The 15,597-nt window shown below is 42.0% G+C and overlaps 1 protein-coding gene across 2 annotated transcripts in view; it reads left to right on the top strand.

Moving 5' to 3' along the window:
* Positions 1-87: 87 nt before the first annotated feature.
* The window catches only part of inpp5d (inositol polyphosphate-5-phosphatase D), a 57,170-nt gene continuing 41,660 nt past the window's right edge, over positions 88-15,597 (top strand). The window contains exons 1-11 of one of the 2 annotated variants that reach the window (XM_061888549.1): positions 88-240; positions 530-705; positions 786-849; positions 5,594-5,729; positions 5,796-5,940; positions 7,322-7,462; positions 7,537-7,627; positions 7,702-7,779; positions 7,849-7,926; positions 11,840-11,963; positions 12,105-12,211. In XM_061888549.1, the coding sequence (XP_061744533.1) occupies positions 566-705; positions 786-849; positions 5,594-5,729; positions 5,796-5,940; positions 7,322-7,462; positions 7,537-7,627; positions 7,702-7,779; positions 7,849-7,926; positions 11,840-11,963; positions 12,105-12,211 (1,104 nt within the window). In that variant the 5' untranslated portion in view covers positions 88-240; positions 530-565. The remainder of the gene's footprint in view (positions 241-529; positions 706-785; positions 850-5,593; positions 5,730-5,795; positions 5,941-7,321; positions 7,463-7,536; positions 7,628-7,701; positions 7,780-7,848; positions 7,927-11,839; positions 11,964-12,104; positions 12,212-15,597) is intronic. The other variant, XM_061888550.1, reaches the window with a different exon arrangement.

Genomic DNA, 15,597 nt, shown 5'->3' with positions numbered 1-15,597 from the left:
ATTTCACTTGCGAAAGTGACAAATCTATTTCAGGCTCCGGGCTTTGTCACTCGCACATCTCTTTTCGAGTCACGTGACCCGCCTTGTGGTTTCTATTTTCCTCCTATTTCTGCACCGCTTCCTGTCCGTCGCACGTAAACGGCGAGGCCGTCGCGAACGTGCGCTTCCTGCCCGGACATTATTTGGCTCCACGCCAAGGGGATCGCACGGGCGCCGCAGTTCACCGGAATGTGGTCTCAGGTAGGTCCGAGTGGTCCGGTCACGTCGGTTCAATGAGCTGGTTTCTTTTCTTCGCCACTTCCTCGTTTGAGCCCGCAGTTCCGACAGTCCTCGCATGAGAGAAAACTGCCAATGATGAGGAGAATGAAGCTCAATTCTCCTTTTAGTGAAATATACTTTTATATCCGGCATAGCGGGCGGCGGGGGTGTGCCTCCTCTCTGCTCAAATGAGGAAGTGAGAATAAAAGACCGGACTTGTGAAAGATGAACTAAAAAAACAGCATTAAACGCCACGCTTGTTTAAGAGCAGATGCAAGAACCTTGAGGTCCTCGCTTGCCGGCCAGGATGCAGAGCGGTCAGGCCTGGTGCCATGGAAATATCACCCGGTCAGAGACGGAGAAACTCCTCTCCAAGGCGGGCAGAGACGGCAGCTTCCTCATTCGTGACAGCGAGTCCATACAAGGAGCGTTTGCCTTGTGCGTTTTGTAAGTTCTCGCCACAAACCTCCACGCCGAGGGCTCGAAACCTGGGGGAATAACGCGCGTTGTCGCCGTGTCAATCGCAGATTCCAGAAATGTGTGTACACGTACAGGATCTTGCCCAACAAGGACAAGAAGCTGTCAGTCCAGGTGGGTTGGAGAGTTGCGGTTGTCCAAGGTATGTGCAGATTTGTGAGTCGGGGGTTCACCAGCGAGGCGGACTGGTCGGGACGTAGGGGAGACTCCCCGGTGTTCGAAGAACGAGAGATCGGGGACAGACTAGATCTTACTAGACAGAAGTCAAACTGAAGACCAAAACCTGGAGGAAGACGAGCAGAGAGTCCGGAAATAATGTAGTCATTTGGAAAGTGGTCGTCCAGGGTATGTGCAGACTTGTGAGTCGGGGTTCACACGCAAGGCGGACGGGTCGGAAGGTAGGGGAGACTCCCCCGATGTTCTTCGGACGAGAGATTGAGGACAGACTAGATCTTACCAGACAGAAGTGAAACTGGAGACCAAAACCTGGAGGAAGACGAGCAGAGAGTCAGGAAATAATGTAGTCATTGGGAAAGTGGTCGTCCAGGGTATGTGCAGACTTGTGAGTCGGGGTTCACACCCAAGGCGGACGGGTCGGAAGGTAGGGGAGACTCCCCCGATGTTCTTCGGACGAGAGATTGAGGACAGACTAGATCTTACCAGACAGAAGTGAAACTGGAGACCAAAACCTGGAGGAAGACGAGCAGAGAGTCAGGAAATAATGTAGTCATTGGGAAAATGGTCGTCCAAGGTATGTGCAGACTTGTGAGTCGGGGGTTCACCACCAAAGCGGACTGGTCGTGACGGAGGGGAGACTCCCCAGTGTTCTTCGGACGAGAGATTGAGGACAGACTAGATCTTACCAGACAGAAGTGAAACTGGAGACCAAAACCTGGAGGAAGACGAGCAGAGAGTCAGGAAATAATGTAGTCATTGGGAAAATGGTCGTCCAAGGTATGTGCAGACTTGTGAGTCGGGGTTCACACCCAAGGCGGACGGGTCGGAATGTAGGGGAGACTCCCCCGATGTTCTTCGGACGAGAGATCGAGGACAGACTAGACAGAAGTGAAACTGGAGACTGTTTACAGACAGGGTTGAACAAGAGCGGGAGCTAAACTAATGAGACCAGGTGAAACTCAAGACCAAAACCTGGAGGAAGACGAGCAGAGAGTCAGGAAATAATGTAGTCATTGGGAAAATGGTCGTCCAAGATATGTGCAGACTTGTGAGTGGGGTTCACGACCAAGGCGGATTGGTCGGGACGTAAGGGAGACTGCCCCAATGTTCTTCGGATGAGAGATCGAGGACAGACTAGATCTTACGAGACAGAATTCAAACTGGAGACCAAAACCTGGAGGAAGACGAGCAGAGAGTCAGGAAATAATGTAGTCATTGGGAAAATGGTCGTCCAAGGTATGTGCAGACTTGTGAGTCGGGGTTCACACCCAAGGCGGACGGGTCGGAATGTAGGGGAGACTCCCCCGATGTTCTTCGGACGAGAGATCGAGGACAGACTAGACAGAAGTGAAACTGGAGACTGTTTACAGACAGGGTTGAACAAGAGCGGGAGCTAAACTAATGAGACCAGGTGAAACTCAAGACCAAAACCTGGAGGAAGACGAGCAGAGAGTCAGGAAATAATGTAGTCATTGAGAAAATGGTCATCCAAGGTATGTGCAGACTTGTGAGTGGGGTTCACGACCAAGGCGGATAGGTCGGGACGTAAGGGAGACTCCCCCAATGTTCTTCGGACGAGAGATCGAGGACAGACTAGATCTTACCAGACAGAAGTCAAACTGGAGACCAAAACCTGGAGGAAGACGAGCAGGGAGTCAGGAAATAATGTAGTCATTGGGAAAATGGTCGTCCAAGGTATGTGCAGACTTGTGAGTCGGGGTTCACCACCAAAGCGGACTGGTCGTGACGGAGGGGAGACTCCCCAGTGTTCTTCGGACGAGAGATTGAGGACAGACTAGATCTTACCAGACAGAAGTGAAACTGGAGACCAAAACCTGGAGGAAGACGAGCAGAGAGTCAGGAAATAATGTAGTCATTGGGAAAATGGTCGTCCAAGGTATGTGCAGACTTGTGAGTCGGGGTTCACATCCAAGGCGGACGGGTCGGAATGTAGGGGAAACTCCCCCGATGTTCTTCGGACGAGAGATCGAGGACAGACTAGACAGAAGTGAAACTGGAGACTGTTTACAGACAGGGTTGAACAAGAGTGGGAGCTAAACTAATGAGACCAGGTGAAACTCAAGACCAAAACCTGGAGGAAGACGAACAGAGAGTCAGGAAATAATGTAGTCATTGGGAAAATGGTCGTCCAAGATATGTGCAGACTTGTGAGTGGGGTTCACGACCAAGGCGGATTGGTCGGGACGTAGGGGAGGCTCCCCCAATTTTCTTCGGACGAGAGATCGAGGACAGACTAGATCTTACCAGACAGATGTGAAACTGGAGACTGTTTACAGACAGGGTACAACAATGGTTGGAGCTACACTAATGAGACCAGGTGAAACTGAAGACCAAAACCTGGAGGAAGACGAGCAGACAGTCAGGAAATAATGTAGTCATTGGGAAAATGGTCATCCAAGGTATGTGCAGACTTGTGAGTCGGGGTTTACAACCAAGGCGGACGGGTCGGAATGTAGGGGAAACTCCCCCGATGTTCTTCGGACGAGAGATCGAGGACAGACTAGACAGAAGTGAAACTGGAGACTGTTTACAGACAGGGTTGAACAAGGGCGGGAGCTAAACTAATGAGACCAGGTGAAACTGAAGACCAAAACCTGGAGGAAGACGAGCAGAGAGTCAGGAAATAATGTAGTCATTGGGAAAATGGTCGTCCAAGATATGTGCAGACTTGTGAGTGGGGTTCACGACCAAGGCGGATTGGTCGGGACGTAAGGGAGACTGCCCCAATGTTCTTCGGATGAGAGATCGAGGACAGACTAGATCTTACCAGACAGAAGTCAAACTGGAGACCAACACCTGGAGGAAGACGAGCAGGGAGTCAGGAAATAATGTAGTCATTGGGAAAATGGTCGTCCAAGGTATGTGCAGACTTGTGGGTCGGGGTTCACCACCAAGGCGGACTGGTCGGGACGGCGGGTAGATACCCCCGATGTTCTTTGGACGAGAGATTGAGGACAGACTACATCGAGGACAGACTTGATCTTACCAGACAAAATTGACTCTGGAGATTGTTTACAGACAGGGTTGAACAATGGCGGGAGCTAAACTAATGAGACCAGGTGAAACTGAAGACCAAAACCTGGAGGAAGACTACAAGACAGACAGTCAGGAAATAATGTAGTCATTGGGAAAATGGTCGTCCAAGGTATGTGCAGACTTGTGAGTCGGGGTTCACCACCAAGCCGGACTGGTCGGGACGTAGGGGAGACTCGTCCAAAGAACAGTTGATCAATTCCGTTTATTTAGATTTCGGAGAGCAGTGCAAAAAAGGGTCCAGGAGAGATAGGGGAGATGGAGGGAAAGCATCCGCTTTTGTTGAGAACCAGAGAGAGAAAAAAATGAATTAGTCGTTTTCCGTCTGTAGGGACCTTTTCAATCCTCTGGCCGTTTTTCGTCGTGTTCCGACATACGGGAACTAGGGACTGAACTTAGATCCTATAACCATTTTAGCTCCTGCTCTGAGGCAGGGTCAAAACTAAGTCCCATCCATCCATCCATCTATTTATTTTTCTACCGCTTATTCCCTTCGGGGTGGCGGGGGGCGCTGGTGCCTATCTGAGCTACAATCGGGCTGTTTACACTCTGGACAAGTTGCCACCTCATCGCAGGGCCAACACAGATAGACAGACAACATTCATACTCACATTCACACACTAGGGACCAATCAACCTATCCCCAGGTGCATGTCTTTGGAGATGGGAGGGGCCTATCCCCAGGTGCATGTCTTTGGAGGTGGGAGGGGCCTTTCCCCAGGTGCACGTCCTTGGAGATGGGAGGAAGCCGGAGTACCCGGAGGGAACCCACGTAGTCACGGGGAAGACATTCAAAGAAAGATCCCGAGCCCGGCATTGAACCCAGGACTACTCAGGACTTTTGTATTGTGAGGCAGACGCACTAACCCCTCCCCCACCGTGCTGCCCGAAACTGAGTCCCATAGGAACTAAAATACGTAGGTGATTGGCTGAACTGACAAGACTTGCCGGATGTGCGCTTTTCCAAACCACAACACAGACTCGTTTCTTACCAAGGTCCCCAGCATCCCCCAACCCTGTGCAAACGTAACGCTCTATCCTAAGACTTAGATCAGATCTAGTCTTCCCTGACCCCTCCAGGGGGCTTTAATTGGTTTAATTAGGACTTTGTGGATACTTAGAAAAACAAGTCCTTTCTAACCCGACTGTGAGATAGGGAAGTCCAAACATTTCTCCGAAGACTTTTCTGTCTCTAACCCGACCCAGATAGGTGGAAGAAAATAGACGGTCCTTCAGTTTCTGACAACTGACGAAGATAGATATCTTTTTAAATCCTAGTCATATTTTAAAACAGGTAAGTTTTGGCCATGCGTAGACCTTGAAGGTTGGAATGTAAAGAGGAGCCATAACACTCTTCTTATCTCAAATATCCCTGGCTTAGGAGGAGGGGGGCGAGTGAGGGGGGTAAAAGACGAAGCTTTGGTAGTATTAGCAGATCAAGTAGGGCGATGCGATTTGAATGTGTCGTGCATAGAGTTGGTCTCCCAAAGCTTTGGTAATAAAATATCAAAATAAGCTACTCTGTCTCGGATTCATTTAAAACCAGCTTATGTGTCACCGGCGGAACAACTGGTCAGAACCCAACACAACTAAGAAGTCCAAGAAAGAAAACATGTTCTTCCCCGCAGTCATCAGAGGGAGTTCCTATCAGGTTCTTCTCCATGCTGCCGGAGTTGGTGGAGGCGTACCAAAACCCTAACATGGGCCTTATCACGCACCTGCAGTATGCTGTCCAGAGGGAGGAGGAGCTCGAGGAGGAACCAGGTCCAGGGCCTGCAAGCATCATCGGGCATTTCTAGACAATCCTCGTAAACATGATTTCTCCTCCAGAAAACAAGGACCTGCCACCCCAGCTTCCACCCAGGAACTTCCCGGCCGGGGAAGTGAAAGACGGGGTCGCCAAGTCCTGTGAGCAGGGCCACAAGGGTCTGTCCGAGACCTTCTTGATGAGACTGCAGCACGTGGACATGTCCACGTATGTTCAACCTCAGCTAAGACCAGTTCTAGGCTTGTTATGGCTAGGAAATTATATATAATTTTAATATATATATTTTTACCAAACAACAATGTTAGCATGCTCGCTATTAGCATGTTAGCATTTGAGCTATATGACTTATGTCTAAATGCATTGCGTCGAAGCATGATAGGAGCTAACATGCTAACATAAGCATTTTAATTTTGTTGCTATAAACCTATGAATCATGGATGTTAGCGTTAACATGCTAATGTTTTATGCTAGCATTTTAGCACATTTTGTTGCTATTAATCTATGAATCATGGATGTTAACATCAACATGCTAATGTTTTATTATATCATTTAAGCACATATTGTTGATATAAACTTGTGAATAATAGATGTTAACATGCTAATGTTTTATACTAGCATTTTAGCGCATGTTAATATAAACCTATGAATCATGGATGTTAACATTAACATGCTAAAGTTTTATGCTAGCATTTACCACATTTTGTTGATTTAAACCTATGAATCATGGATGTTAACATTAACATGCTAAAGTTTAATGGTAGCATTTGACCACATTTTGTTGCTTCAAACATGAATCATGGATATTAACATTAACATGCTAATGTTATATGCTAGCATTTTACCACATTTTGTTGCTTTAAAACTATGAATCATGGATATTAACATTAAAATGCTAATGTTTTATACTAGCATTTTAGCACATTTTGTTGCTATGAACCTATGAATCATGGATGTTAACATTAACATGCTAATGTTTTATGATAGCATTTTACCACATTTTGTTGCTTTAAACCTATGAATCATGGATCTTAACATTAACATTCTAATGTTTTATGCTAGCATTTTACCACATTTTGTTGCTGTAAACCTATGAATCATGGATGTTAATATCAACATGCTAATGTTTTATACTAGCATTTTAGCACATTTTGTTGCTATAAACTTATGAATCATAGATGTTAACATGCTAATGTTTTATACTAGCATTTTACCACATTTTGTTGCTATAAATCTATGAATCATGAATGTTAGCATTAACATGCTAATGTTTTATGCTAGCATTTCACCACATTTTGTTGCTATAAACCTATGGATCATGGATGTTAACATTAACATGCTAATGTTTTATGCTAGCATTTTACCACAGTTTGTTGCTTTAAACCTATGAATCATGGATGTTAGCATTAACATGCTAATGTTTTATGCTAGCATTTTACCACATTTTTTTGCTATAAACCTTTGAATCATGGACTTTTGTTGTTTGGTGCCATCTTGCAAGTATGCTAATGTTTCCCATATTAGCATGCTAACGTTACATTTTTGATATTTTTACTGACGGGGTTACATGTGATACCTTTCAAATTTCCAGGATAGCAGAGGAGCAACAGGCGCTGATTCTGGACTACTTCAGGACCTCGGTTTGTCTGGACGCTGAACAAGTCCAGAACGGGAACCACAGTCTACCCGGACTCAAGAAGCTGACCACGGCCATCTGCAAGAATCTGAACGGGTACGCTAACCACTTTAGCTCGTGTCGCTGGGGTGTTAGTGAGACGTCTTCCTCCTTTTTTTTGCCGAGTTTAGTGAAATTTCCCGCGTCCTTCCAGCCCTGGAGGTGTGCCAGAGAGCGTTGGACCAGCAACCCTGGCCAGGGACCGGACCGCCTCCGAGACAAGTACTGGGGCACTCGGGATCTGACGCTTCTTGTTTTCTTCCAGAAGGAAAAGTTTGCCTTTTTTTACTTTCCAGATTGAGGCAGATAGCGGCCAGTCTGTGTCCGTCAGGCTGGAACATCTCAACAAAGTCCTCTACTCTCTGGAGGAGAAGGTAAGTCCTTCCCAGTCTGGGTGGGATCTCACCAGGGTCAAATTCCATGGTCTACTTCTGTGCTTTCAGGCCAAAAACGCTGCCTTTGACTCCGTGGGCTACGAGAGAGGCCAGAGAAAGTCCCTCATTCCTCCTGTTGTCTTTGAGGTAGGTCCTGGTGCTTACTAGCACGCTAGTTAGCACGCTAGTTAGCCGCTAACTAGCGAGCTAGCTAGTGTGCTAACAAGCAGCTACCTAGCGTGCTAAATAGTGAGCTAGCTAGCATGCTAAATAGCGGCTACCTAGCGTGCTAACTAGTGAGCTAGCTATTATGCTAACTAGCGGCTAGCTAGCATGGTAACAAGCGGCTACCTAGCGTGCTAACTTGTGAGCTAACAAACGGCTAGCTAGTGTGCTAACTAGCAGCTAGCTAGCGTACTAACAAGCGGCGAGCTAGCAAGCTAGCTAGCGTGCTAATAAGCGGCTAGATAGCGTGCTAACTAATGTCTAGCTAGTGAGCCGGCCAGCATGCTAACTAGCAAGATAGTTAACGGCCAGCTAGCGTGTCAACTAATGGCTAGTTAGAGTGTTAACAAGCGGCTAGCTAGCGTGTTAACTAGCGACAAGCTAGCAAGCTAGCTAGCATGCTAACAAGCGGCTAGCTAGCGTGCTCACTAGTGGCTAGCTAGTGATCCAGCTAGCATTCTAACTAGCAAGATAGTTAGCAAGCTAGCTAGCATGTTTACCAGCGGCTAGCTAGCTAGTGTGCTAACAAACGCTAGCTAGCAGGCTAACTAGCGGCTAGCTAACATGGTAACAAGCGGCTACTTAGCGTGCTAACTTGTGAGCTATCTAGCATGCTAGCTAGCAAGCTAGCTAGTGTGTTAATTAGCAGATAGCTAGTGGCAAGCTAGCATGCTAACTAGTGGCTAGCTAGTGAGCCAGCTAGCGTGCTAACTAGCAAGATAGTTAACAGCCATCTAGCGTGTGAACTGGCAGCTAGCTGGTGTGTTAACTAATGGCTAGCTAGCGTGTTAACAAGCGGCTAGCTAGCGTGCTAACTACCGGAAAGCTAGTAAGCTAGCTAGCATGCTAATAAGCGGCTAGCTAGCGTGCTAACTAATGGCTAGCTAGTGAGCCAGCTAGCATGCTAACTAGCAAGATAGTTAGCAAGCTAGTTAGCATGTTTACTAGCGGCTAGCTAGCTAGTGTGCTAACAAACGCTAGCTATCTTGCTAACCAGTGGCTAGCTAGCATGGTAACAAGCGGCTACTTAGCGTGCTAACTTGTGAGCTATCTAGCTAGTGTGCTGATTAGCAGCTAGCTAGCGTGCTAACTAATGGCTAGCTAGCGTGTTAACAAGCGGCTAGCTAGCATGCTAACTAGCGGCAAGCTAGCTTGAATGCTAACAAGCGGCTAGCTAGCGTGCTAACTAGTGGCTAGCAGGTGAGCCAGCTAGCATGCTAACTAGCAAGATAGTTAGCGGCCAACTAGCGTGTCAACTGGCGACTAGCTGGTGTGTTAACTAATGGCTAGCTAGCGTGTTAACAAGCGGCTAGCTAGCGTGCTAACTAGAGGCAAGCTAGCAAGCTAACTAGTGGCTAGCTAGTGAGCCAGCTAGCATTGTAACTAGCAAGATAGTTAGCAAGCTAGCTAGCATATTTACTAGCAGCTAGCTAGCTAGTGTGCTAACAAACGTTAGCTAGCATGCTAACTAGTGGTTAGCCAGTGTGCTAACTAGCAGCTAGCTAGCATGCTAACTGACGGCTAGCTAGCATGCTAAATAGTGGCTAGCTAGTGTGTTAAGCTAGCGTGCTAACTAGTGGCTAGCTTTTATGCTAATCAACAAGCTAACTAGCGTGCTACCTAGCGTGCTTAACTAGCGTGCTAAAGTGCCTTCCCAGTGCGACGCTAAACCTCGCCTCCGTGGCGGCAAACAAAGTAGGTTTTTTCACACTGGAATTGTTCTCATGATAACATGCTAATTCTACTATGCTAAAGTTTTATGCGAGCTTATTATTTGTTTAAACTTAAAAACCATGACTTAGTATCTAATTTTAGCATGCTAACATTTTAAGTTAGCATTGTAGAAAATTTTGTTCATTCATATTTAAAAAAACATCGATTTTGATACTCGGCGCCATCTTAAAAGTATACTTTTCAGATGTTGTCATGCTTACGTTAGCATGCTCACATTTATGCTAGTGTTTGAGCTAATGATCTTCATTTGAACTTAAAAATAATGCACTTAGACACTCGACACCATCTTACAAACATGCTAACATCTTATTCCAGCATTTTAGATCATTTTATTCATTTATACCTAAAAATCGATGATTTTGATACCTGACACCGTCTTAAAAGTATTTTGTATTATTCAATGTTTACATGGTAGCATTAGCATGCTAATGTTTTAGCCTAGCCTTTTAGCTAATATCATTCATTTAAACGATAAAAATTAGAGATTTTGATTCTTGACAGCATCTTAGAAGTATACTTACTTTTCAGATGCTGTCATGCTAGTGTTAGCATGCTAACATTTTTTGCTAGTGTTTTAGCTAATTATGTTCATTTGAACCTAAAAATAACGGATTTTGATACTCGACACTATTCAATTGTTCGCAGGCTAACATTTTAGCCCAGCATTTTAGATCATTTTATGACATTCAAACCTAACACCATCTGACGCCATCTTAAAAGTATGTCATATTATTCCATGTTTGCGTGATAAAATTAGCATGCTAAAATTTTAGCCTAACATTTTAGCACGTTTTTTTCATTTAAACCTAAAAATCCCAGATTTTGATACATGACACCATCTTAAAAGTATGTTATAATATTTAATGTTTGCGTGATAAAAGTAGCATGTTAAAATTTTGTCCCAGCATTTTAGCATTTTTTTTTCATTTAAACCTAAACACCACAGATTTTTATACTTGACACCGTCTTAAAAGTATTTTAAATTATGCAGTATTTATATGTTAACATTAGTATGCTAACGTCATAGCCTAGCATTTTATCTACTTGAATTCATTTGAACCTAAAAGTCATCAATTTTGAAACTTGGTATTATCTTGAAAATTAACTAACTTAGCATGCTAGCATGTTATGCTAGTATTTTAGGCAATTGTATTTATTTTAGCTAATTATATTAATTTGAACCTAAATATCATGGATTTTTGCACCATCTTGTAAGTATGCTATACTTATTTGTATAATTTTAACATTGTCATGCTAAGGTTTCATGCTAGTATTTGAGCTAGTTTTGACCATTTAAACCTAAATTTCATGGATTTTGAGACTTGCAAGTGTGCTACTTGTTCCCATTGTAACAAGCTAATATTAACATGCTAAAATTTATGGTAGCATTTTAGCTTTAATCAAACAAAATTAATTTTCTTGTTGATTTTGTTACACTGTCATCCTGTGTTTTTGTCTCATTATAGTTGTGTTAAAAAGTACATTCACGATATTAGTAGGTGCCAACATGCTAACAACTAGCATGTTAGCATTTTAGCAATTTGACTCCAATCTAAAAACATATATCCACATGACATGACGTAGGAACACGATTGGACCGCCTTATTTAATAATAATAATAATAATGATAATAATAAAAATAATAATAATAATGGATTTTACTTGTAAAAATTTTTTACATTGAGCAAACAAACTCAAAGTGCTACAGTGTATTAAAAAATAAAAAGATTAGAAACAAAAAATCAAAACTAGAACTAGCACGCATATATATAAAACAAGGCTTTTTTTTAAAGAAAAAAAAAGGGGTTTTAAGCCTTTTTAAAACACATTTACAGTCTGTGGTGCCCTCAAGTGGTCAGGGAAAACTTTCCACAGACTGAGAGCGGCAAAGCAGAAATCCCGGTCACTCATTGTTCGTAGCTTTGTCGTCGGAGGTTGGAGGTCAAAGCTATTTTGCCCGATCTGTTCAGGTTTTAGCATGCTAACATCGTTTTTTGGCTAGCATTTTAGCTAATTTTGTGGGTTTTAAATCCCCAAAAAATAACGGGCCGTGATAGAGATTATCGCCCATAACTTATTTTCATCCTCTTTCACATGTAAGGTCAAACAAGAATCTCTTGGAATTTCCACCAAGATGTTCATGAAGGTGGACGTCGAGGGCGGTAAGCTGCACATCACCAAGTTAAAGGACGGACCTGACGACAAATACTTTGCACACGATAAAAGTAAGGACTCCTTTTGTTCGGGTGTTGTTGACATTCGAACCAATACATCACGTCGGCACCAGTGCCATTTTTTTTGTTAGCCGCCTCTTGCGAGCAGTTTTTTTTCCACTAGCAGTAACAAAGGTGTGGTCCTCTCCACAGTCCGACAGCTGGTGAAGTCCCAGAAGATGCACGCCAAGCTGGTCATCGTGGTGGAAACTGAGAAGGAGAAGATCCTGCGCAGGGAGTTTGTCTTTGACAACGCTAAGGTGGGGCCCCTACTTGACTGGGCTTACTTTGGGGGGCCACAATCATTCTAATTGGACTCCAACAAATCCATGTTATTAAATGTGTCATCCATTTAATGTTAATGGGATGAGGATCAACACCCTCCAAAACTGTGGACTGCAGCCCTTAATTTGATACCTCACACATGCTAACTCTTAGCATGCTCACGTTAGCATGATAAAATTTTAGCTAATTTGGAAGGAATACACATCATAGCGGACTATTTTTATACGTCGCACATGCTAACTGTTAGCATGATTTTTTTTTTTAGCTACTTTGGCAGGAATACACCTCAGAGTCGAATATTTTGTTACTTCATACATGCTAACTGTTAGCATTCTCAAGTTAGCATAACTTTTTAGCCAATTTGGCAGAAATACATCAAAGTGTCGAATGTTTTTGTACTTTAAATATGCTAACTGCTAGCCTGAATTTTTTTTAGCTAATTCGGCAGGAATACACCTCAGAGTCGAATATTTTTTTACCTCACACATGCTAACTGTTAGCATGCTCACGTTAGCATCACAGTTTTTTAGCTAATTTGGCAAAAATGCAGTTTAGAGTCAAATATTTTATTACTTCACACATGCTAACTGTTAGGATGCTCACGTTAGCATGAATTTTTTTAGCTAATTTGGCAGAAATACATATAAGTGTCGAATATTTTTATACTTTAATCATGCTAACTGTTAGCATGAATATTTTTTTTTAGCTAATTTGGCAAGAATACACCTCAGAGTCGAATATTTTGTTACATCACACATGCAAACTGTTAGCATGCTCATGTTAGCAGGGAATTTTTTTTAGCTAATTTTGCAGAAATACATCTAAATGTCGAATATTTTTATACTTTGAACATGCTAACTGTTAGCAGGCTCATGTTAACATGTATTTTTTTTTTAGCTAATTTAGCAGGCATGCCCCTCAGCGTCGAATATTTTTTTACTTCGCACATGCTAACTGTTACCATGCTCATATTAGCATAACAGTTTTTTAGCTAATTTGGAAAAAATACACTTTAGAGTCGAATATTTTATTACTTCACACATGCTAACTGTTAGGATGCTCACGTTAGCATGAATTTTTTTTAGTTAATTTGGCAGAAATACATCTAAGTGTCGAATATTTTTATACTTTAATCATGCTGTTAGCATGCTCATGTTAGCATGAATTTTTTTTTAGCTAATTTGGCAGGAATGGACCTCAGAGTCAAATATTTTGTTACTTCACACATGCTAACTGTTAGCATTCTCACGGTAGCATAACTTTTTAGCCAATTTGGCAGAAATACATCTACGTGTCGAATATTCTTATACTTGAATCATGCTAACTGTTAGCATGCTCATGTTAGCATGAATTTTTTTTAGCTAATTCGGCAGGAATACACCTCAGAGTAGAATATTTTGTTACTTCACACATGCTAACTGTTAGCATGATTTTTTTTAGCTACTTTGGCAGGAATTCACCTTAGAGTCAAATATTTTGTTACTTCATACATGCTAACTGTTAGCATTCTCAAGTTAGCATAACTTTTTAGCCAATTTGGCAGAAATACATCTAAGTGTCGAATGTTTTTGTACTTTAAATATGCTAACTGCTAGCCTGAAATTTTTTTAGCTAATTCGGCAGGAATACACCTCAGAGTCGAATATTTTGTTACCTCACACATGCTAACTGTTAGCATGCTCACGTTAGCATCACAGTTTTTTAGCTAATTTGGCAAAAATACAGTTTAGAGTCGAATATTTTATTACTTCACACATGCTAACTGTTAGGATGCTCACGTTAGCATGAATTTTTTTAGCTAATTCGGCAGAAATACATATAAGTGTCGAATATTTTTATACTTTAATCATGCTAACTGTTAGCATGAATATTTTTTTTTTAGCTAATTTGGCAAGAATACACCTCAGAGTCGAATATTTTGTTACTTCACACATGCAAACTGTTAGCATGCTCATGTTAGCAGGGAATTTTTTTGAGCTAATTTGTCAGAAATACATCTAAATGTCGAATATTTTTATACTTTGAACATGCTAACTGTTAGCAGGCTCATGTTAACATCTATTTTTTTTAGCTAATTTGGCAGGCATGCCCCTCAGAGTCGAATATTTTTTTACTTCGCACATGCTAACTGTTAGCATGCTCATGTTAGCATAACAGTTTTTTAGCTAATTTGGAAAAAATACACTTTAGAGTCAAATATTTTATTACTTCACACATGCTAACTGTTAGGATGCTCACGTTAGCATGGATTTTTTTTAGTTAATTTGGCAGAAATACATCTAAGTGTCGAATATTTTTATACTTTAATCATGCTGTTAGCATGCTCATGTTAGCATGAATTTTTTTTTAGCTAATTTGGCAGGAATGGACCTCAGAGTAAAATATTTTGTTACTTCACACTTGCTAACTGTTAGCATTCTCACGGTAGCATAACTTTTTAGCCAATTTGGCAGAAATACATCTAAGTGTCGAATATTCTTATACTTGAATCATGCTAACTGTTAGCATGCTCATGTTAGCATAACAGTTTTTTAGCTAATTTGGAAAAAATACACTTTAGAGTCGAATATTTTATTACTTCACACTTGCTAACTGTTAGGATGCTCACGTTAGCATGAATTTTTTTTAGTTAATTTGGCAGAAATACATCTAAGTGTCGAATATTTTTATACTTTAATCATGCTGTTAGCATGCTCATGTTAGCATGAATTTTTTTTTAGCTAATTTGGCAGGAATGGACCTCAGAGTCAAATATTTTGTTACTTCACACATGCTAACTGTTAGCATTCTCACGGTAGCATAACATTTTAGCCAATTTGGCAGAAATACATCTAAGTGTCGAATATTCTTATAATTAAATCATACTAACTGTTAGCATGCTCATGTTAGCATGATTTTTTTTAGCTAATTCGGCAGGAATACACCTCAGAGTACAATATTTTGTTACTTCACACATGCTAACTGTTAGCATTCTCACATTAGGATAACTTTTTAGCCAATTTGGCAGAAATACATCTAAGTGTCGAATATTTTTGTACTTTAAATATGCTAACTGTTAGGATGCTCATGTTAGCATGATTTTTTTTTAGCTAATTTGGCAGGAATACACCTCAGAGTCGAATATTTTGTTACTTCATACATGCTAACTGTTAGCATGCTCACGTTAGCATTAGAGCTTTTTAGCTAATTTGGGAGGAATACACATCATAGCGGAATATTTTATACATTACACATCCTAACTGTTAGCATGCACATGTTAGCATGAATTTTTTGTAGCTACTTTGGCAGGAATACACCTCAGAGTCGAATATTTTATTACTTCACACATGCAAACTGTTAGCATGCTCACAATTGCATGATT

The sequence above is a fragment of the Nerophis ophidion genome, linkage group LG26 (assembly GCF_033978795.1).
Source record: "Nerophis ophidion isolate RoL-2023_Sa linkage group LG26, RoL_Noph_v1.0, whole genome shotgun sequence".
Classification (NCBI taxonomy): domain Eukaryota; kingdom Metazoa; phylum Chordata; class Actinopteri; order Syngnathiformes; family Syngnathidae; genus Nerophis; species Nerophis ophidion.
The sequence above is the reverse complement of the archived record's forward strand: the minus strand, read 5'-3'. Positions and strand labels throughout refer to the sequence as shown.